General features: G+C 36.1%; 3 protein-coding genes across 6 annotated transcripts; all 3 read right to left on the reverse strand.

The window, feature by feature from the left end:
• Nucleotides 1-1,221: 1,221 nt before the first annotated feature.
• LOC110923699 lies at nt 1,222-6,105 on the reverse strand. Of its 3 annotated transcripts, none has more exons than XM_022167760.2 (6): nt 5,998-6,105; nt 5,807-5,915; nt 2,826-3,072; nt 2,287-2,374; nt 1,667-1,733; nt 1,222-1,568 (listed from the first exon to the last, which is right to left on the reverse strand). In XM_022167760.2, the coding sequence occupies exons 1-6, from the start codon at nt 6,009-6,011 to the stop codon at nt 1,515-1,517; spliced, it is 579 nt and encodes a 192-aa protein (XP_022023452.1). In that variant the 5' UTR covers nt 6,012-6,105; the 3' UTR covers nt 1,222-1,514. The 3 variants fall into 3 exon arrangements, with proteins under 3 accessions (XP_022023452.1, XP_035840350.1, XP_022023460.1); XM_035984457.1 differs by having other exon boundaries at nt 2,826-3,067; nt 5,998-6,032; XM_022167768.2 differs by lacking the exon at nt 5,998-6,105 and having other exon boundaries at nt 2,826-3,067; nt 5,807-5,944.
• A 1,391-nt stretch (nt 6,106-7,496) lies between these two features.
• LOC110897643 (stemmadenine O-acetyltransferase) lies at nt 7,497-9,134 on the reverse strand. The gene has a single exon (XM_022144403.2). The coding sequence runs from the start codon at nt 8,986-8,988 to the stop codon at nt 7,699-7,701; it is 1,290 nt and encodes a 429-aa protein (XP_022000095.1). The 5' UTR covers nt 8,989-9,134; the 3' UTR covers nt 7,497-7,698.
• Nucleotides 9,135-10,761: 1,627 nt separating this feature from the next.
• Nucleotides 10,762-12,385, reverse strand: LOC110923694 (light-harvesting complex-like protein OHP1, chloroplastic). 2 transcript variants are annotated; one of them, XM_035984460.1, is made up of 3 exons: nt 12,130-12,379; nt 11,934-12,056; nt 10,762-11,438 (listed from the first exon to the last, which is right to left on the reverse strand). In XM_035984460.1, the coding sequence occupies exons 1-3, from the start codon at nt 12,256-12,258 to the stop codon at nt 11,280-11,282; spliced, it is 411 nt and encodes a 136-aa protein (XP_035840353.1). In that variant the 5' UTR covers nt 12,259-12,379; the 3' UTR covers nt 10,762-11,279. The 2 variants fall into 2 exon arrangements, with proteins under 2 accessions (XP_035840353.1, XP_022023450.1); XM_022167758.2 differs by having other exon boundaries at nt 10,779-10,994; nt 12,130-12,385.
• Nucleotides 12,386-21,429: the final 9,044 nt, after the last annotated feature.

The following is a 21,429-nucleotide window of genomic DNA, read 5'->3' on the forward strand; positions in this document are numbered from 1 at the left end:
AAATGAATAACGGCGCAAGCTTAAAAATCACATACGGAGACTAATAACAACGGCGCAAAATAGTGGCAACTTTGGTTTGTGAGTGTCATATACTGTACTTTAGCTAATAGTACAGTATATGACTAATAACAACGGCGCAAGCTTAAAAAGCTTTTATGATGCATCTTGAAGCTCTGCTTCAGAAGATTAAGATTTGGTTGAGCTTGACAGTATAATCAAATTATTTATTTATTTTCAAACTCTATCATACTATCTATTTAGTGGCAACTTTGGTTTGCGAGTGTCATACTGTAGCTAACAGTATATTCTCTTGCGCGCATGATCTACAACTTCCTTTTGCATCCGTTTTGCTTCTTTGTCACGTTGCTCTTACTTTGGTGCCTCATTTTTTTGTATTGTTCCCGTCATTTTGCTTAGTTCTTCTTCCACGATTGTTTTCCTCTGTCGTTAGGGTTCTGCTGTTGTGTTACGTATCTATAGTAACACCCAAGAAACGAATAAACCGGGCCAAATGGAACTACAGGAAAACACCTCAAGCGGGATAGATCTGATCCAAATGGACCGATCCATGTCATCACTTTCAAATCGACATCCTAACAAATATGGGGACCACTAATAACAAAGTAGCCAACTTGAAAGTTCCAAGCTAGATGGGGCCTAGAGGCCTTGTCGGCAAAAATCTAAGGTACGTATAGAAAGCCTGAGCACATAATAGATAAGGGATTATGTCATATATTGGTTCTTATGCCGGATGGTGGTCACAGAAAAGACCTCCCTCTTTGTGGGTAGGCTAACCGGTGTTGACCTGTATACATATTCTACCAAAGAAGTCGCCATATGTTATCAGAGTGATAAGAGATCAACCTTGATTACCATCGGAAGATTTTTCGACTCTACACTAAACAATCGTGGTTGGATCCGAGTATGACACAATAGTTACTTTTAGTTCAATCGGTTTATGACCATCTAATACAATGTTCATAAGGCCATAAGGGTTTACGCACTTTGCTTCACTGTATCTTGGGAAGCGATTCGCCACAAAAGCTTTGCAGAAGATTTGATTGAACGATAGGGATAGAAACTAGTTTATAGATAGAGAACACTCGACTTGAAGCAATAAATAGCAGACTGTGACTGTTATTTTATACATGACTTGAACCAACATCATATGTCGCATCCGATGCACCCAGAGAAAGATCTTAATCCAATTAGCATAACAAGTCAAACAACTCATATAATACTTTCAAGTGATCTTCCAGGTAAAATTATGCACAAAAAGTTGGAGTTGTCAACCAAAAAACCAATAGATTTGTACCACTACACTCTCATGTGCAACTTATGCTCACCTTAGTTAAAACAACAATACCAAAAGTTTAGACCCCACCCTCAAAATCTCCCAAAACACACATAATCGAACATTTCACGGTCATATGATATGAACATAATAACAGACAGATGTTGGTTGTAGTTGCATTACAATTAAAAAAGCAACACATCTTATGTTTGACAGCAGCTTAGTCGTACAATCCCTCTTGTTCCCAGATATCCACAAGAAAACTTACCATTTCCTGTGAAAATAAATAACATAACTTTTGTCATCATGTTTTTATTAAATTGGACCGATTGTAGATCATGTTGTTTTTATAAAATTGGAAAGAAGGCTTACCGGTAGAGAGATGGGACGTGAAAATGGCTTGTTTGTCCCAAGCAAATTATCGTAAGTTGCATTCCAACTAAACAACAATACCGTCAGATGAAACTATGAAATAAATATATAGCGGAACCTAATAGCCGACGAGATTGAGATATAGGTTTAGAGTAAAATGTCATTTTCGTCCTTGAGGTTTGGCCAGTTTTGCGACTTTCGTCCAAAGCTTTTTGACTACATCCATTTTTCTCCGTTAAGTCAGAGGTATTTTCGTCTTTTTTGTTAACTTAAAGGACAATTCAGTCTTTTGAAAACTTGTGCATTATGGTAAATGCTTGTACATGAAGTGAAAAGACCGAATTGCCCTTTAAGTTAACAAAAAAAAAAACGGAAATACACCTGACTTAACGGAAATGGATGGAGTTAACGAGCCGGATGAAAATGGCAAGATTTCAAACCTTTTGGAATCAGATGCGAATAAACAAACCTTTGTATGAAAGTCACAAAACTGGCTAAACCTCAGGGACGAAAATGGCATTTTACTCTATAGGTTATAGCGTTAATTTATGACTGAATAAAAATTGGTAAATTGGTGACTGAATAATAACTGGAACCTAATAAATCATACAATTACCGACCTTATAATAGCCGAACGAGATTTTTTATTGTGGTTGGGTGCTTTATCTCCAATCCATTGTTGTCTCGTCTGGTTCCAAAGTAGAAGACCTGAAAGCAACAAACTCACTATTAATTCTACAAAACATCACCTAATGATTTTCACCGATATCATCATCATCGTACTCAGTAAATCCCACCAATAGCAAAGCTAAGGTATGGAGAGGCTGCTTCCAGTGAATAGAGATGTAGACAGCCTTACCTCTACCCCGTAGGAATAGAGAGGCTGCTTCTAGTGAGACCCCCGGCTCGATAGTAGTTTTGTATCAAGCCTTGGACATAAGGCACATAACACTCGACAATCGGGACATAGGCCGATTAGTGCATGTACCCTTTTGTCTTTCGGCTATCAACGCCACCACATGATGCATGATTAACCGTCTGCCGCTTTTAACGTTCTTTTCACGAAATTAGTAAAATAACGTTAAAATTAGTGTAATTTCACTTTTGCCCCCCGAGGGCCCACACATATGTACATTATATGAATAACTAAAAAACATACCACGGTTTACGAATTCTGAAGGGTTGTTGCCGGAACTACATTGGGCATCCGCTGCTGCAACGCTAGTTGATGAAGCGCTTATCTGAGACTGAGGTACACTATAATCCAAATCGTATGTGCTGGTACTACAAAAATCTTCTAAATAACTATGTCTAGTAGTAAGTTGGTGTTTTCCTGGATCTCCGGTTGGCTTGTTATCGGTAGTTATGAATGCAGTCTTCGTACAACATCCAAGACACCCTCTGTTCTGTTGCAAATAAGGTTTACAACCATAAAAATGATTAAAAAATGTCACAGATTAAAGTCACGGTAACATAAAGATACTAGAAAAAAACTGATTAAAATGATTTAAAAAACGTCACAGACCGCCTAATTAAGATAAGATCACTGATGTCGAAGCACCACCACCAGCCCACAAAAAGTGAAAAACAACTCAACATAGATAGCTAACAAGACGTCAAGACCCTTTCAATATAACCCACATTAAACAAACAAAAACCAGTATGTGAACGGTACTATTGGAAGCCAATACACTGAAACTACAACTAAACCATACCACTTTAGATAGTCTAGTTTATATATCGAGTTAAAACATTGCTAAGAATCTTGAGACATTTAGATGATTATTGATGCAAAGTAACAAATTTATTATGAGTAATTCACTTTTGTCAAATTATATATCCGCAGCAAGACTGCTGCTTAATGTATATTCAACCAAACACTCCATATGCTTCCCTTCTTTTATAATATTGACTCTATAAGGGGGGTCAGGGCGCCACGTTATGGAACTTCCATCACTCGTGGAACACCGCCGCCACCCAATTCCATCACTCGTTAAACTCATCACTCGTGATGGCCATGACGCGTGAAAAGTTGCAGAATGTGAGGGTAATTGTCGGGTGTGGTGAGTGATAGGCGCCTCCACTAAAATCCATCACTAGTGATGGAACCAAGTTCGATGACGTGGCGGAACATGATTGGGTGTGGTGAGTGATGGAAAGTGGAGCCCCCCTAAGAAAACAAAACAAGTATGACCTCATCACAGTATCAACTATTAAGTACCGCATAAAACAGAAAGCAAACCCGAGAACACAATCTAACTGTCATTTTTTATCACACTATAAAGCTGGATGGTGTGGTTTAACATAACGCCACACTTGGTTTTAAAATGCGCGATGTGTTTTGATCCCAAAAGCCGATGCGTGATGCGCGCGCATCACGTATGCGAGGCGTTTTTAACTTAAAAAAATATTATAGATAATATTTTAACTTGTTAACTTTAAACACTAAAAATTTAGAGATTAAAATAAATATATACAACAAAATAGCTCTAGTACCATGAAAGAAGCTCAAAATAAGCTTTGAACTCTTAAGTGTACAAGTAGTCTATGCAAAAGGTACAAGTAATCTACCCAGGAACTCATTTAACAACTTCATCAGCCCACTGCACAAGCTTGTTAAGCACATTCTACAAGCTCATTGCACAATTTTACTCTATAGTTGCCAATTTCAGAAAAATGTGCCCATCAGGAGCGCATTATTCGATTTAGGGCGCATCATCCTCGCATCACGTGATCGCAACGAATCGTGCGCGTCACGCATTATGTGTGCTTTATATGCGCATTTTAAAACCAAGACGCCACGTATCACGACCCCCGAGTTGCAAGAGTTTGCTATACGTGTTCTTAGCCTCACTTGTAGTGTTTCAAGTTGCGAAAGAAATTGGGGTGTTTTCCAACACCTTCATACGAAAAGGAGAAATCGATTGGCACAATCTCGATTGAATGACATAGTGTATGTAAAATTTAATTGTGCTATGCATCGCCGACATAAAATGGAGGGAACTGCCGACCCAATTTCTTTGGAAGACATTGATGAATGCAATGAGTGGTTGATGGGGACAATGGAAGATGAAGAACATGACGAAGATTCGGTGTTTATTGGTGAGGATTTGACATGGAGTGAAGTGGGTAGAGCTTCGGGTGTACATGAGCGTGTTCATTTAACGAGATCATCTACTAGAGGAAGAGGCAACGGTGCTAGTACATCAAGGGACAAGGGAAAACAAGCTCTATACGATGAAGATGAGCTTGAAGACGATATTGGATTGAGTGATGTTGATGGAGATGAATACGTACTTGATTATGATGATTATTGATTAAAGACTATTTTTATGTTTATGTTTTAAGTGTGTTTCGACTTTAATTTATGTTTTAACTATGTTTTTTATGTGTTAAGTGTGTTTTTAATCATGTTTTTGTGTTTATTATTGATTAACAAGTAGAATAGGTCATATTGATGTGTACAATATTTTTTTTATTTTTATTTATTTTGAGCGCTTCGTATACGTGAAGCTCTCGCTTTGCGCTTGAAGCTTCGCTTAAAGCTTTTGGAACCAAAACGCTTCGGAGCGCCTCGCGCTTTTTTAAACCAAGGTATCACCCACTCTTTAACTAGCCCGGGGCGGTTTAACTATAAATTAAAAAAAAAAAAAAAACTAACAAAATGTGTTTGGTTGCTTTTTGGTGGCCCCCACCTTTGCAATGGTTAACGCCTATGAAGGACAAGGCAAACCCTTGTTTAGCCCCTCCCCACACACTAGCTAGGGGCGGTGTTTGGGGCGTTATCAGGGTGATGTGGCTAGGGGCATGGTTCCACACCATCCAGCCTAAACGAGCGAATTTGAGCTTAAATTCTAATGGAAAAGGCATACCTACCCTAGGCTTCCTCTCACTCGAGCATGCGAAAATCTCATCTAATCCACAGCCAACGGCCCCAAAACGCATATATAATATTTAAAGCTAGACATTCCTTATGACCCGATATCTCTCTTCCTATGTGATGTGAGCATGTGATATATTCTTACACAATAAAAAGGATTGATAGATGTAAAGACAAGAGTTTGTGATTAACATACATACAGAGTAGTAATTGAATCATGTGATAGAACAGAAGAGAAGAGAAGAGAAGAGAAGACTGACCCCATGAATTCGAAGATTTTGCGGATGCAACTGGAAATTGATCTGAGAATTTGCATCTATAAGTGCAAAATGGAAAGCCTCTGAATCGTCGAATTGAGGAACGAGTGACCTGCAAAATGATGAGGGAATTGGATCGTGAAAAAAAAAAAATCGAAAATGAAAAGAGGATGAGAGAGAAAGTAGTAACATACCCCCCGTAGAACATGATAGTTTTAGTGGTTCATTCCCTAAATTGGAGTGGAGTGTGTAGACTTTTATTTATTCTTATTGGCTATTTCCTAATTCCTTAGCTTGAAAGTTATTGACTACACACTTTCGACCCTTCACCTTTATAATAAATTTATTTCATTCACTATGCCTGCTTGGGCGTGAAAAGGGGGCGTGAGGTCGAAAGGATGAATAACACCACGGGCGTGGGGGCGAGATTTAGTTTGGTTAATTTTCTTAATAGATTATTAATATACAAGCCAATCATTTAGTTTCACCTCACCGTTTCTTTTTTCTTTTTGTTTATGACACCACATCACATTTTATTCTCACAATGCATGTTATTGGTGTGAAAGGTAAACTCTGACTACCTTCATAGCTTCTACGTCATGCGTTTTTTTTCCAAATCATTCATTACAAACACATAGTCTTGATTGTATAAGAGTATACATGGATGGTCCCTATAGTTTTCAAAAACAATGAATCTGGTTCTTATGCTCTAAATTTGATAGATTTGGTCCCTATAAACATCGTTTGCTTTAAAAAATAGTCAATGGGTCAGGTGAGAATTATTTTGACTATGTAAAAAACAATTTGACTATTCTTTATCTTTTTTAAAGTTACACTTTGACATCCCTGTAATTTTTAAAAGAGTAGAACAGTCAAGTGGTTAAAGTGTAGTTTTAGAAAAGCTAAAATAGTAACACCACCTGACGTACGAACCATATTTAAAAGCAAGGACTAAATCCATTTTCGCCTAAAATCATATGGGCCACCTATCTAGTTTACTTATTAAATAATATGTGAGCCTTTATGGTCAGAAGATCATTGATTGTATGAATTTGTTTACAACTTGTTTATGTCATGCAATGAGATTTTTTTTTGACCTCCAAAAAACATTGGGTTGTGGGTGTAGCAAGAGCTCAATCATTGATTGATTGTATGAATTTGTTTTTTATCTGGTTCGTCAATTTGTACAAGTTTCTGAAGGTGGTTCATATTCAACTTAAGTATTGTTCATGCCGTTTAACCAATTATTAACCACTAATTTAAGTATAAGTAACATCTGACTAGCCCAATTGATTATCATATGTTGTAACAAGTTTGAGTATCTAAAACATGTCCCCATTAGACAAGCATAATATTTTGATTATCCTTTGTTTTGTTGGACCATCGCTTTCTATCTCGCAACCCGCCAAAGCTCACCTAATTATATTACCTAAATGTTCAGTCGTATGAGATTCGAACATGGGTAACTATTAAGTACGTACATTAGACAAGTTAGTTATATTTATCGTAATTTGCAATCTCGATAGATCATACATACAAATATATAAACACTCGCAAACTAATGAACATGGTATATAGTTAGGTTTAATATTCTCGAAGCTTAAATGAAGCACAAATTTGTCGATAATCAAAACTTTAAACGCCATTTGCGAAGTTAACAAGCAATTTTGTGTAATCAAAGTACAAATTCTTATAACCTTTTTAACCAGAATCTAAACTTACACCGCTTTTGTAAGAGACAAACATCATACCATTAGATCATAAGTACAGATTTATAAGAGACAAACATCATACCACTAGATCATAAGTACAGTATAGATTATTATAATCTAATTGATAATTATTTATTTTGCAACAACCCATAACTAAAAATAGGTTAATTTCCCACAAATATTTTAGTTTCCACTGTCACATGACTTAGGATAACAATAAGTCAACAAGTCATGGTCTTGTTCAAAGATACCCATGACATCTTCCTCCAAAGTGACCCAAACTTCAATTCCATTCCCTTCTTTAGTATCCATCATCATGATTCCATTCCTGAATGGTGTGTTTGTAACACTAATCCACCTTGGATTCCCCCACCCAAAATCAATCTCATACAATGGGAATCCACACCAACTACTAAATGTGAACACTTCGGTTCCGTTTCTTTGCAACTTTTCACCAATCATTTTACTGTAGTTCAAGATCCCAATGATCCCGTCTTTGGGATCTTGAACTTGTTTCATGTAAACATCACAAAAATCTTTAAACCCTTGTCTCAGCTGGCCCGCCAAACCACGCAACTCGATGTCATTTTCGTTGTTAAAACTTTTATCGGCGAGAAAAGACCCCACAAAGTTGCCGAAAGAGGTTGGTGGTAGTGGCGGGTTGAACCGGCCCCGCATGTTCACAAGAGTCATTGCTATAGACGACGTTATGTTTGGCTTATTTGACTTCCTAACCGCGTTCATCGTACATTTCCAAATGAGGGATGTAACGGCTTGAACGCGCGAACAAGGGGCTGCTTGTGCCTTAAGCGATGATATGCTCGATGAGCTTAAAACAAACCTCTTTCGAACGAGCTTTTCGGTCATCGAAATCTTGATTCCCGTGTCGAAATTTAAAAAACCGAGCCGTGGGAATAGCGATGAGATATTGAACTCGGGGACCAAAACCGGGTTATCGGTTAATGAAACATTCGCCCATTCGCGAATAAACGTGAAAAAATTGGCCGCATCGCCGACCTTGTGCGAAGAACACGCACCAATCGCGATTCCACCGCATTTAAACAAGGTCACCTGGACCAACAACGGAATAGTGGGATCGAAAGTCACCGATTCCTCAGTTAGAGGCACAAATTGACTCATCAAACTCAAATCATACTCTTTAAGCACATCCGCTAACGAACAATCAACGAAAGCCTCAGAATATGGGATTCCAGCGTCGTTGCACTCGACAAAAACATCTTCATTCACACGCCCCGCGTATGGATAAAAAGAAGACAAGGCTCTAGACAGTGACGTCTTGAGCTGAGGTCTCAGGTCCGAATCTTGCTTTGCTTCATAAAAGAATATTATTGGCGGGTAGACCAACGGGGATAGTTGGTCTAAAAGCGATAAGTTGTGGGTTTTCAGCTGGTCGGGAGTGGGGCTTGATGGTTTAATGATTTGAGTCGCCGTTATCTCGACCTTGAATGCCATTGGTCTAATGTTTCGGGGCGATACGAGTTCTTACTTCTTAGTATTTTAGTGTCAATCGAGTAGTTACGATTTCGGACGATGTACCTTATGCAGTTTTATCTTTGTTATACATAGTTTATTTTTGTTATATAAAAGCATTTGCCGGAAGGTATCTACAATATTAGAAATTAGAAATGCAATAAAACGTCGCCACATAGTAATCATCCATTTGTCCTCAAAAACAAGAGCTCAATGTTGGTTTCTTCAAAATGTTATTATACTAAAAAACAAGTATAATTTCTTGTTTTGTTATGCAATATAATTTTTGCATATAAAATTCTATTTACATGTTAAGAAAACATTAAAGGGTCTCTTAGTTCAACTATATTCAAGTTCATATACGTGTCTAGAATGCATGTACATGTAAATAAATATTTAAAATAATGACTTGTTATCGTTAAATTTGTCAAAATAAAGTTACATGTTTTTTTTATGTTACAACGTTACTTTCTCAAATTTTGACATGGCTAATGGGTAATGGGCCATTATTTTATTTTTTTTACAAATACGTGCATGTACAAGTGTAGGGACTTTAATATGGTTAAATTGGGTTGAGTGATTTTCTTCACATGTACATCCAGGGGCAGAATCAATGTAGAGTGTAGATTTAGTCGTAGCACGGGATACGGTTCAACTCTGTATTCGTATTCGTAGTGTAATTTTTTTTCGGTTTTATACATAAGATACTCCTAAACATATACGAAGATACCCCTAAGAGAAGATTATGAAACTTGATATTATTCGTAGCCCAAAACCTTTAGTAACTAAGTCCAAATAATTAGTTTTATGATAATTAAGCTCAAATTGTAATAACTAATAAAATCCAAATAAAAAAAATAGCCCATTTGAATAATGTCATGGTTTGTGTGATCGAAAATGATTTTTTCATAAGGTAAAAGACGACGATGTAATGGAACGATTTTAAGCTACGAAAAAAAGAAGACCAATCTATTAGATATTTGTCTTAATCTGGTCCGCGCTAGAGAGCCCCTCTCGCACAATAGATCCCCAATTTAAACCCCTCAATGAGAAACCCCTAATCACCCAGACTCGAACTTGAGACCTGGAGGGGAAAACTCATCCGGACCCACCACAGGTGGAACTTAAATCTCCGTGGTCACCACTAGAGCACTAGTGATGGTTAGAAAGTTAAATTTTGATTATTGAAAAGCTTCTATTTATTCGACAAGTGACGATGAACTAGAGTAGTCGATTCAATTTTCTAGAAACAAAGGGTATTTAGTTATTTATACTAGAGTGCTTTTGTACTCTTTTGTCACATGGCAATGTTGCACTGTCGATTATCAAGGCCAGATAGGCTTGTGGTACTTGTTGCTAGTATTCGGAGCTTATGTTCTGGGTAGTTTAGTACGAAACTTGTGGTCTGATATGAAAGATAGACACAGATTCATACATGAGGAGTCGCCCGCTCGTGCTTAATCCGGAGCTTGTATTCCAGAGATTCTGCTCCGGTATGTAGTGCTTCATACGAAAAGTTGTGTTCCAAACATGGGAGGTTCATGACTAAAAAGTTAAAACCACATAGCGTGTCTCCATACCAGAAGGCTTGTAGCTCGGTAGTGCCAAGTTGTGATGTAAAGGTGTCGTTCTACATGAGATTGAGGGTTACAGTCCCATATTTTAAGAATCCCACCCGCCCTAAGTAATATATATTTATGTTCCGGACTTTTATCACACTCGATGTGGGTTCAACACATAACGGTATTATACCAATATCGTAACAAACAATGTTCATATAATCTTGCTTTCCGAAATTAGATTGTAGCCCCAAAAATGTGAATAGTATCCATCCAGTTTACTATATCATAAAGATTACAGCTTACAATATATCCAATATAAGCAAAACACGAGCAATGGAAAAGATTAAATTCATCTTCTCAAAGGGGTATATCAAGACCTTTTCCAATTTCCACCCCGATTATCTCAAGTATGCCTTTGTTCAAGATCTGGTATAACAAATTCAAACAGTTAACGATTACAGCTTTGGCTCAACATCACATGTTCTAGTGGCAGAACCAGAACATTTTAGTCAGGGTCATTATAAGGTTCTCTTCGTTACTAGATACGGGTCCAACTCATATTTTTTTTTTTCTTATAAAAGAAGCTCATCTATACCTAACACATAAGGCTATCTCCAACGCGGAGAAATTGAAGAATCCGTCCATGCCCTTAATGATGTGGCATGATGACATGGATGAGAGAGAGATGAGAGAGAATAGAGAAATCTGAAGCTAAGGACGGAGAACAAAGACGTTTGTTGCAGAGTTAGGGGAGATTGTGAGAGAGGTGATGGAGCCCACTGTTTTGCCGCCTGTTGCAGAAGATGGGGATAAAGGGTGGGCAACTGAGGTGGCCCGGGCAGGAGAGAAACGGATGAAAGAGAAAAGCCCCTGCGTTGTGGATAGTCTAAGTATCATATCAAATTTTCACTCATTCGTATTCTATTTCTTAAATTAGAAAAAGTTAATTCCAATCATATCTTATCTCAAAGTTTGGTTTTATAACTAGTAAATACGAGTAAGCTTATAGTACAAAACGTACGAATAGAGTGAAAAAGTAAAGAAAAAAAAACGTGTTGGTATTTTCGTAATTATTTTACTCGTAGGGTAATTATCAAAATTATCCTAAAAGATCATTTGTAGAGTATTTATCTTACCCTACAAGATGAAAATTACCCTACAAGAAAATGTGCAGAGTAATTATGATACTCTAAAAAGTTACCATACAATATCAAAATTACCCTACAAAATCATTTTACAAAATAACCCTACAAGATCATTTGTACAGCAATTTTGGTGACCGATGGATCAACGACCCTCCTGACCTCCTTGGTTCCGCCCTTAACATGTATGAGTTAACCGGTAATCGAATAAATTACTACGTACCAGTTCGACGATGAAAGTGCCGATGAGACCGATCATGCAAGCTCTAGAGTTCCATATCTCAGCAGTTTTAGTAAATCCAAGAAATGGTGCTTGAAATTTGGGCTGTGATTTTGGCAATTCAACCTTAACATGAAAACCCCAACTGGTTAAACAACTTTTAAATAAATAAAGAACATCATATATGAATAATATATACCCCAGCAGGAAGCTTGGCAGCTTGAACCTTGAAGAAGACTGCTCTTTTAGTGGAAATTTGGTGGGGTTTAAACAAGTGGGAAGATTGTTGATATGGTGTTTGTAGGAAAGATGATGAGATGGTAGCCATTGTTGAAGGATTCAAGGTTGATTGGTGTGTTTTTGGAAAAAATTGTGTTGGTATAATGTGTGATTTTATCTGTTTTGGGTTGGAGAAGCATTATCCACCATTCATTTCAGTTGGCAGGAAAGATGATGACATGGACAAAGGAAAGCTAGGAAAAAAGGTATTAAAAAATTATGTATGTAAATAAATTAATAGTTTTTTTATTGCAAGAAATATAAATGTCTAACCCAACTATGTAACAAGCCATTTTGGTAAAACTAGAATTGAGACCTGCCACAATGCGGCTGAGATTATTCAGTTATAACTAAGTCGATTTAGGATCCACACGTTATGTTAAATCTGTCAAACGGGGAAAAAATAGACAATTTAAAAACGTTCACTCACACACGCACGTTGCGCCGTGTTAACTCGCAAAATTTAGAACGACACGTAAAAACGTTAAACCAAAGACACACGTTGTGATGTGTCAAGTCACAAAATTTAGAACCAATCATAAAACGAAAAATTTGCGGAAAATGAAACTATAAAGGATAAAAGTTGAAATTAAAAAAAGTTGCGATGATAGATTGCAAAAGATAAAAAGTTTTGGGTTAAAAATAAAAAAAAAACAAATAGTTTTGGGTTAAAAGTAATTTATGAAATACTTTTTGGTGAAAAGTAAAAAAATCAATTTTTTTTTTGAAAACCCCCAAAGCCAAGGTCACGACAACCATATGCATAACCATTTTTTCTTTAGAAAACCCCCAAAGCACACCCAGCGTTGCGGCGGGGCGTAAAACGGTGTCAAATATTACTAATGTCACCCAACCGTCATCGACCACCAACACTGACTCGACCTAGGATCTGCGTGCTGCGACGAACCTGTCAAACATGAAAAAATAGAGGTAAAAAACGTTACACCACACATGCACGTTGCATCGTGTTAACTTGCAAAATTTGAAACAAAACATAAAAAAGTTGAACCACACTAGTCGAAAAATTTAGAACTATACGTAGAACGAAACTTTGCCAAAGATGAAAAGTATAAGTGACAAAAGTTGTGAAGTTAAATTACAAATAATGAAAAGTTTTGGGTTAAAGTTAAAAACACAAATTATGTAAGGTTAAAATTGCAAAAGCTAAAAACCTTTGAGTTAAAAGTAAAAAATCAAGTTTAGTTTTGGGTCAAAGTTAAAAAAACAAATTATGTAGGTTGAAATTACAAAAGCTAAAAACCTTTAGGTTAAAAGTAAAAAATCAAGTTTTTTTTTTAAACTTCCAAAGCACAAGGTACAAGTGATTATGCACAAAAAACTTGATTATTTATATATGGAATAATAGGCGGGTCGGTTCATATGGATAAGTATGTGTTGATTGACTGAAAATGGAAGTTTGTTCGAAACTACTTTTTGCCTTGCCCGCGTTGCGGGGCACTAAGTCAAATATTTATCTCTCGTAATATGTACGTCTGTGTTTCGATTACTTGTACATACTACTCATAACATAATCTCAAAAAGTTATATCGAGTCAACCAATTAAAACAAAACACTGCCATACTTTTACTAAAAAAACTAAAACGATGGAAATACTATAATTTTACTAAGGGAAAATTGTATTTTACCAGGACAGATGAGCGTGTGTGAGGTAGCCGTCTGACACGAATAAAAATTACTCCGAGTCAACCAATTAAAACAAAATACTATCATAGTTTTGTAAAAAAAAAAAAAAAAAAAAAAAAAAAAAAAAACTAATAGTGTGTTAATGCAATTGAACCCACATTTTATCGCAATTTTGTATTTATTAATCGTAATAGGATCTTATTGACTGTTTCAAGTCAAACTTTTCAATAAATTATAGACTTTTAGTAAATAACACGCGACACAAATACTAAACCCCTATGATTTCATAAAAGTTAATTATATTTATTATTCATTTTAATTTAATATGAATTATAAAATAAAATGTTACCTCAAAAAATGAAATTAATTAAATAAATAAATATAGAACTCATTATTAATTTAGATTTTTCTTGTAAAATATGTATGAATTTATGAGATGACATCACATTTCATATGGTTGGATATGGATGTGTTTGTGAGTCATCTACATATCAATATAATTTTCACTGAGTGAATTGCAAGAATTGTCCCTCATCTTTATAACTAATTTCAGGCGATATCCTTTACCTTTAAAATTGAATAGTTTTGTACTTTATGTTTTCAAATGCTACACGGTTTGTCCTTTTGGCCTAACCTAGTTAGTTTTTTTCGTCAAATCAGATCACACAAGGTTATTTTACTCTTTTTACCCATTTATTTAAAGATATTTTAACAAATAAAAAAATAAATTTTAAAAACTAATAATATATAAGATAAATCATTTTATCTCTTTACCCCCCCCCACCCTTTTCTCTACTTCTCTCCAATGCCAACACCAACCACTACCCTCCACCACTCTCACACCGTCGCCACCACCACCACCCTCTACAATTCTGAACTTCCGTCGATGGACGTAAAACCCTAATTTCTGTCAATCCCACAAACACAAATTCAATCAACCACAAATAATTCATATTCAAGTACAAGAGACCGTCGACGATGTGTTCCGATCTGTTCAATCAAACCACAAATAACTCAGATTCAAATTCAGCCAAACCATAAATAACCTAATTTCGTCACTATAGTGGTGGTGGTTATGAGGGGTTCCAATATGTTCGATCTCCAACAGATCGTCGATGATGTCGTGATGGGGGGTTCCGATCTGTTGAATCCGATTCGTGGTGGTGGTGTTATTGGGTTTTAGCGGCGATTAACAGGTGGCCAATGGTGGTGGCAATGGTTATGGGGGTGGAGGTGACGATGACGGTGGTTATGGGGGCAGCAGGTGCAAGTGGAGGTGGAAATGGGGCTGGTAGGTTTCAGGTGGCGTTGGTTATGGGGGCCGCAGGTGCAGCTGGCGATGGTTATTGTCACACCCTGGCTTTGCGGAAGCGTGCGTTTATTTGGTGTGACTTCTAAATACCATAGCTTAATCACAACAAGGTATATGTAAGTAAAACCATGCAGATCATCCATTGATTAAAGTCTTAAAAGCAAAATACCACAACATAGTTTTAAAATGTCGACACATGCAACGAAATAACAAAATAAAAACATTGTTTAGAAGACATAACCACAAACATAAAACAGACGCAGTTTAAGAACTATGACTCGTCCAGGCAAGAGCCACGACCCCTAAACTTGGATGACCTTATTTCTCTTACGCAGCGTGAAAACGTAGCATACCTTGCCTTGCCAGATCCTTTAATTCCCTGAAATACATGTAAGTTGGAAAAATCAACAAAAATGTTGAGCGAGTTCATGTAAAGTGAGAATGTAAAACCGTTGTAAGTATAAAAATCCCTGATATGTAGCAAATAAGGAAAAGGAGATCACCAATGGTTTGCAAGGCCATTGATATGTGTGATGTGCAGTAGGAAGACTCAAACCTAGCAGATTTTGCGTTGGGTACAAAGTCACCCCGAAGTCCGTTCTGATGGGCCTGGGGCTGGGCTCGCTACACCCAGATAGACCTACCGCTACTGTCCCTCGGTCCTATACTGAGGATTAATGGCCTTCAGTTCCCGCCTACCCACTCACATGTTCTAAGTAATAAGCCTCCTTACGCTAATCATACCATGTGTAAAAGTACTCGTAATCATAGTAACATGTATTTCACCCTCGCAGTTTAAAAACTGAAAACAGTTAAGAGAAAAGGGGGACATGAACTCACCGTAGTGCGTCTCTAACTAGAAATCTCCCAGTCAACCTGCTGTGCGACGACCTACACGTACTAACTTCTATTAGACGGACGGTCGTGCCTTAGCTTAAGGTTTAAGTTTTTGGGAAATAGTTAGACAATTATTTCGTGTTTACACTTCGTAATTATGTATTAATTATATTCCTTCCCAAGGATGGGGGCTTTAATACATGTGCGTTTTCTTGTAATTCCAAAAATATATTATTAAGTCACACTTAAAAATATATTTTCACTCTATCTCTAAAATATAAATATTCTTCCCAAAAATATTATATTTTATTCCATATAATTTTACCCAAAATAATGCTTTTATCAAAATACGCAAGTAAGAGGATTTTCTGAAAATACATAAGTTACGTTGTACAGCTCGTGTGATAATAATAATACTGGTGTAACTTAGATATTATGAAGGCGTTCGTATTATTTTGGAGTCATAACTTCATGATATTTCCAGTAATATTATTTCTACTCTAAAAATAATATTTGTATAGTTCACAAAATAATCATAAAAAATTCACACAAGCGCTACTATGAAAAATATATATTCTAAATATATATTTAGCAAGTTTTATTTATGAAAATCCCACCTCCGACGCTTAGAAGTTTTGTAATAAGATTGTGGCGAAATTTACATTTTGAAAGCAAGTTAAAAATATAGTTATAGACACTTGTTACCAAAAATATTTCCAAGTGTTTATATTTCTGTAAAAATTTCGCCAGAGTTTCCCCTGTAACTGGAGGTGGCCACGCTTTCTAGCGTATCATTTTCTTTTCAAATCCAATCAACAATTTTCTCAACATCAACAAACAATATTCCAACATCAAACTAGTCAAAATATATATAAATCGCAAACACATGAACTTGTGGGTTGTGTAAAAGTGTGTAGTAACCTTTCAATATTTTTAGTAGATCTTTCTATCCTTGTAAATAAAATCGGTTTCTTGAAAATCTTATTTTTAAAGAAAGTGTAAGTTTACAACTTCTCGGTCAAAAATTACGAACATATTTCTTTGGTAAAACCTTTTATTACACAAGTGTCTACACACTTGTTTGTTCACAAAACACCTTTGTTTCAAGAAGGATCCGGCTTCTAAACATGATTTCATTTTACACTTGGTTCTTCGAAAATACCACTTGTAGATCTTTAGATCTACTAATTTTGAACTTCATTTTACAAGAAAAATCACTTTTACACAAGTTCATGTACATAAGTGGTAGTGTTCATCATCTAATCACTTTCATACTTTAACATACACTAGTTCATGTTTCATGAACATGACCTAGCCGGGTTAGATAACGATCCGAACTACTACTAGCATCAAACAACATAAAAGAATCATAACAAAACAAGATCCAAGAGTTTTACACTAATATTTTCTCATTAACCACCATGTTCACCATTTTTAGTAGACTTTAAGTTTTGTTCTTGAGTGTTTTTGATTTTCATCCGACAAATCTCTTATTAACCACTTTAGACAAGATCAAGAAGGTGATTAGAAGCACTTACAACTAGCTCAAGACTAGGGAAGAAACTAGACGAAAAATGGGTGGTTAATAGTGTTGTGGTGAGGTCCTTGGCAATCCGTAAGCACCGAGCTTCCTTATACGTGATCCTTCACCCTTGAATATGTATGGAATTACAAGATCAAACTTTGAAAGTGGATGTGGGTGTGGCTATGGTTTCAGCCGAATGCAAGAGAGGAGGGAAGAGAAGAACAAATTTTGTTGTTGTGTTTGGAATGAAATGGTGGCCCTTAAAACATTCTTATAATCCATTGTACAATATGTCCTAGAGATATTAAACATGAATAAATAAAATAATCCAAAGTGGATGGGGTGTGTCCCCTTAGGGGGAACGATTGTTAGGGGGGGGGGGTCTTATTTGGTTAGATCTTAACCAATTAGTTAGATAACTAGTAAGCTTAATTTAGAAGGTTAAACCAATAAGTAGTGTGTTATGCATTATAGCGGGTGTTAGGGTATTCGGGGACCCTAACTGGCTCAGAAAAAGAAAAACAGTGTCATTGACAATATTTTTATGTCCCGGGTAAAGTCCGGTTGTTCGGTTGGATACTGATCCGTTAAAGTGTCAAACAAAGCTTTAAAGTGTCTTTATTATTATTTTTAGTGACACAAAGAATTCCCGACACTTTGGAAAGTGTCTAGTATTATTTTCCCACGTTTTTGCACTTTACTAGTTAGCTTAAATGCTGAATTTTATATTAAAGTGCAGAATTTTTGTGTCTAAATCATATTTTTGGCACATCTGGTCACTATAACTTATACCTAGTGACGCAGTTCTACAATCCTCACTTCCCTACACTCTCTATGGGTGTAGTAAACTATTTCTGGCTCATACTGGCCTTAGAGGCAGTGTCTGCCTGGTGCTGGCTATGTCAACACGTTTACTGGGTTATCCGTTCATTGTGCTACTGTGCAACAAGTTTGTCACTATTGTTCTGTGTAAATAATGGAGTGGCAGTAATAGAGTATGATGCATGTATATGTATGTAGCAGAAATCAAGTAGCAGTTTAACCACAATTGTAAGCAAGCACATTAATTAAGCATTAATTAAATAGTAATTAATTCGTACGGATACCTGAGATTTTTAGGGTTGTCACAGTTATGGAGGTGGTGATGAGTTAGCAGAAGGTGGTGGTGGTGGGAGAGAATGAGAGGTAAGAAAGAGGGAAAGAATGAAATAGTACGGTTTTGTGCGTGTGTGTATATATATAGAGAGGCCGCTTATTGTACAGTTGGTCTTAACGTACGATGCGTACGTTGTGAAAATATAACATGCGGCTTCACAAACCATGCGGCTTCACTAAACCCTGACAGCCTATACATGCGGATTCATAAACCCTAACAACCTATAACATGCGGATTTACTCAACCTTGACAGCCTATAACATGCGGATTGGTTGTCAGGGTTTAGTAATCCCGCATGTTATAGGCTGTCAGGGTTTAGTGAAGCCGCATGTTATAGGCTGTCAGGGTTTGTGAAGCCGCATGTTATATTTTCACAGCGTACGCTCGTACGTTAAGGTCAATTGTATTTTACACTTTATATTTATATGTATATATATATATATATATATATATATATATATATATATATATATATATATAGGATTAGGTTCAAACGTGAACAAAATCCCAAGAGTGAACTGCGTGAACTGATCTGGGCCGTTGATTTTTAAGATCTTGAGATTAAAGTGAGTGGCATGATGGTAATTATTTGGTTAATTTTTTTCCATTTAATTAAATACAAAAAGGGTATATGTGTAATTTCAATCTTAAATTGATTGCATAAATCTCTCACAAATCAAGTAATCAATTATCCTCTTAAATTGATTGCATAAATCTCTCACAAATCAAATCAAGGATTAGGAAAGATGTAACTTAATTCAATTATTAAAATAATTATTTGTTTAAATGCGATGTACACATGTGTATTCTGATTTTGCCCTCTTTTTAATGTGATGTACACATGTGTATATCGTCTGTTTTTGTGATATCTCAGAATTTTTTTGTATTGAATGTTGATGTACACCTGTGAATTACTGTACACATATGTACGATGCTGAGTACACATGTGTACTGTTCTATTTATATGCAAGTACACATGTGTATACCGTTGAAATATGAAGGTTACGTAGATCTTAAAAATCAAAATTTGAATTCTCGTGATGAAATCTGAAATAAAAATTAAAATTGAAATCTGGTGATTTGTTGTTTGTTTTGATAATTATCTTATTAATAAATAAACATAATGTGGATAATGAATTTAAATTAGGAAAGATGTAACTTAATTCAATTATTAAAATAATGATTTAAATCTAATTTTTTATATAATTACAATCATACCCTTAACAACTAAAAAGGAAATCAAGGGTCAATATCTGTTCACGCAGTTCACTCTTGGGAGGTTGTTCACGTTGGAACTCTACCCTATATATATATATATATATATTATTTTTCTAAACCTTTTTTAAGTTATTTACATAATAGTCCCTGCAAATGTTAAATGATAAAATTGCCCTCATGTGCAAGGCACATGACAAGATTTAACGAAAAAACTAACTGGGTTAGGCCAAAATGACAAATCATGTAGCATTTGATAACATAAAGTACGAAACTCATTAATTTTAAAGGTAAATGACACCATCTGAAATTGGGTATAAAAATAAATGACAATTCTTGCAATTTACTTATTTTCACTGTAGCTAAGAACTTCTTCAATTATATATATAATATTATTAAGGTTTATAATTTTAATTCAAGAACACGGATAGAGTGAGACGCTTTCTAGAAGTGTGGGATATTCATGAAGACTCGATGCTTGACGATGGTGGCTAGTACTTTTGTCTTTGTTATGATGTTTGTTTTCTAGATCATTGTCTATTGGGTCTTGTTTTGTGGTTGATCTTGTTTGCTATTTAGCTTGGTTACTATCATGGGGGGTATGTCCCATGTTAGAACTAGTATGGGCGGTCCATACTACTTGTTTTATTGTTTTGTGAATATATAAAATTACCGGGGTAACCCTTTACCAAAAAAAAAAAAAAAAAACAATTATCCTTTGTCACACCCTGGCTTTGCGGAAGCGTGGTTAGTTTGGTGTGACTTCTTAATACCATAGCTTAATCATAACAAAGCTATATGAAAATAAAACCATGCAAGATCATCCATTGAATTAAGTTTTAAAACATAAGTAACACAACATTGTCTTAGGGCGTTGACACATGCAATGGAAATTTCAATACTACAAAATAAAAAAAAATATTGTTCTTAAGACACCAACACCAACATGAAACAAATGCAGTTTAAGGACTGTGACTCGTCCTGGTAAAAGTCACATCCCCTTAACTTGGATGACCTCGAACTCTTATGCAGCGGGAAAACGTAACATACCGCGCCAGATCTTTAGTTCCCTGAAATACATGTAAGTTGGAAAAATCAACAATAATGTTGAGCGAGTTCATGTGTAAGTTAGCAATAAAACCTTTGTAAGTATAAAATCCTGGTATGTAGAAAATAAGGAAAAAAAAGAGATCACCAATGGTTTGCAAGGCCATTGATATGTGTGAAGTGCAAGTAGGAAGACTCAAACCTAGCGGATTTATGCGTTGGGCACAAAGTCACCCCGAGGTCCGTTATGCTGGGCCTGGGGCTGGGCTCGCTACACCCAGATAGATCTACCGCTACTGTCCCTCGGTCCTACAATGAGGATTAATGGCCTCAAGTTGCGCCTACCCACTCAGATGATCTAAGTAGTAACCCTCCTTACGCTAACCATACCATGTATAAAGTACTCGTAAATATAGTAACATGTATTTCACCCCCGCAGTTTAGAAAACTGAAGACAGTTAAGAGAAAAGGGGGGCATGAACTC

This window comes from Helianthus annuus, chromosome 2 (genome assembly GCF_002127325.2).
Source record: "Helianthus annuus cultivar XRQ/B chromosome 2, HanXRQr2.0-SUNRISE, whole genome shotgun sequence".
NCBI classification, from domain to species: domain Eukaryota; kingdom Viridiplantae; phylum Streptophyta; class Magnoliopsida; order Asterales; family Asteraceae; genus Helianthus; species Helianthus annuus.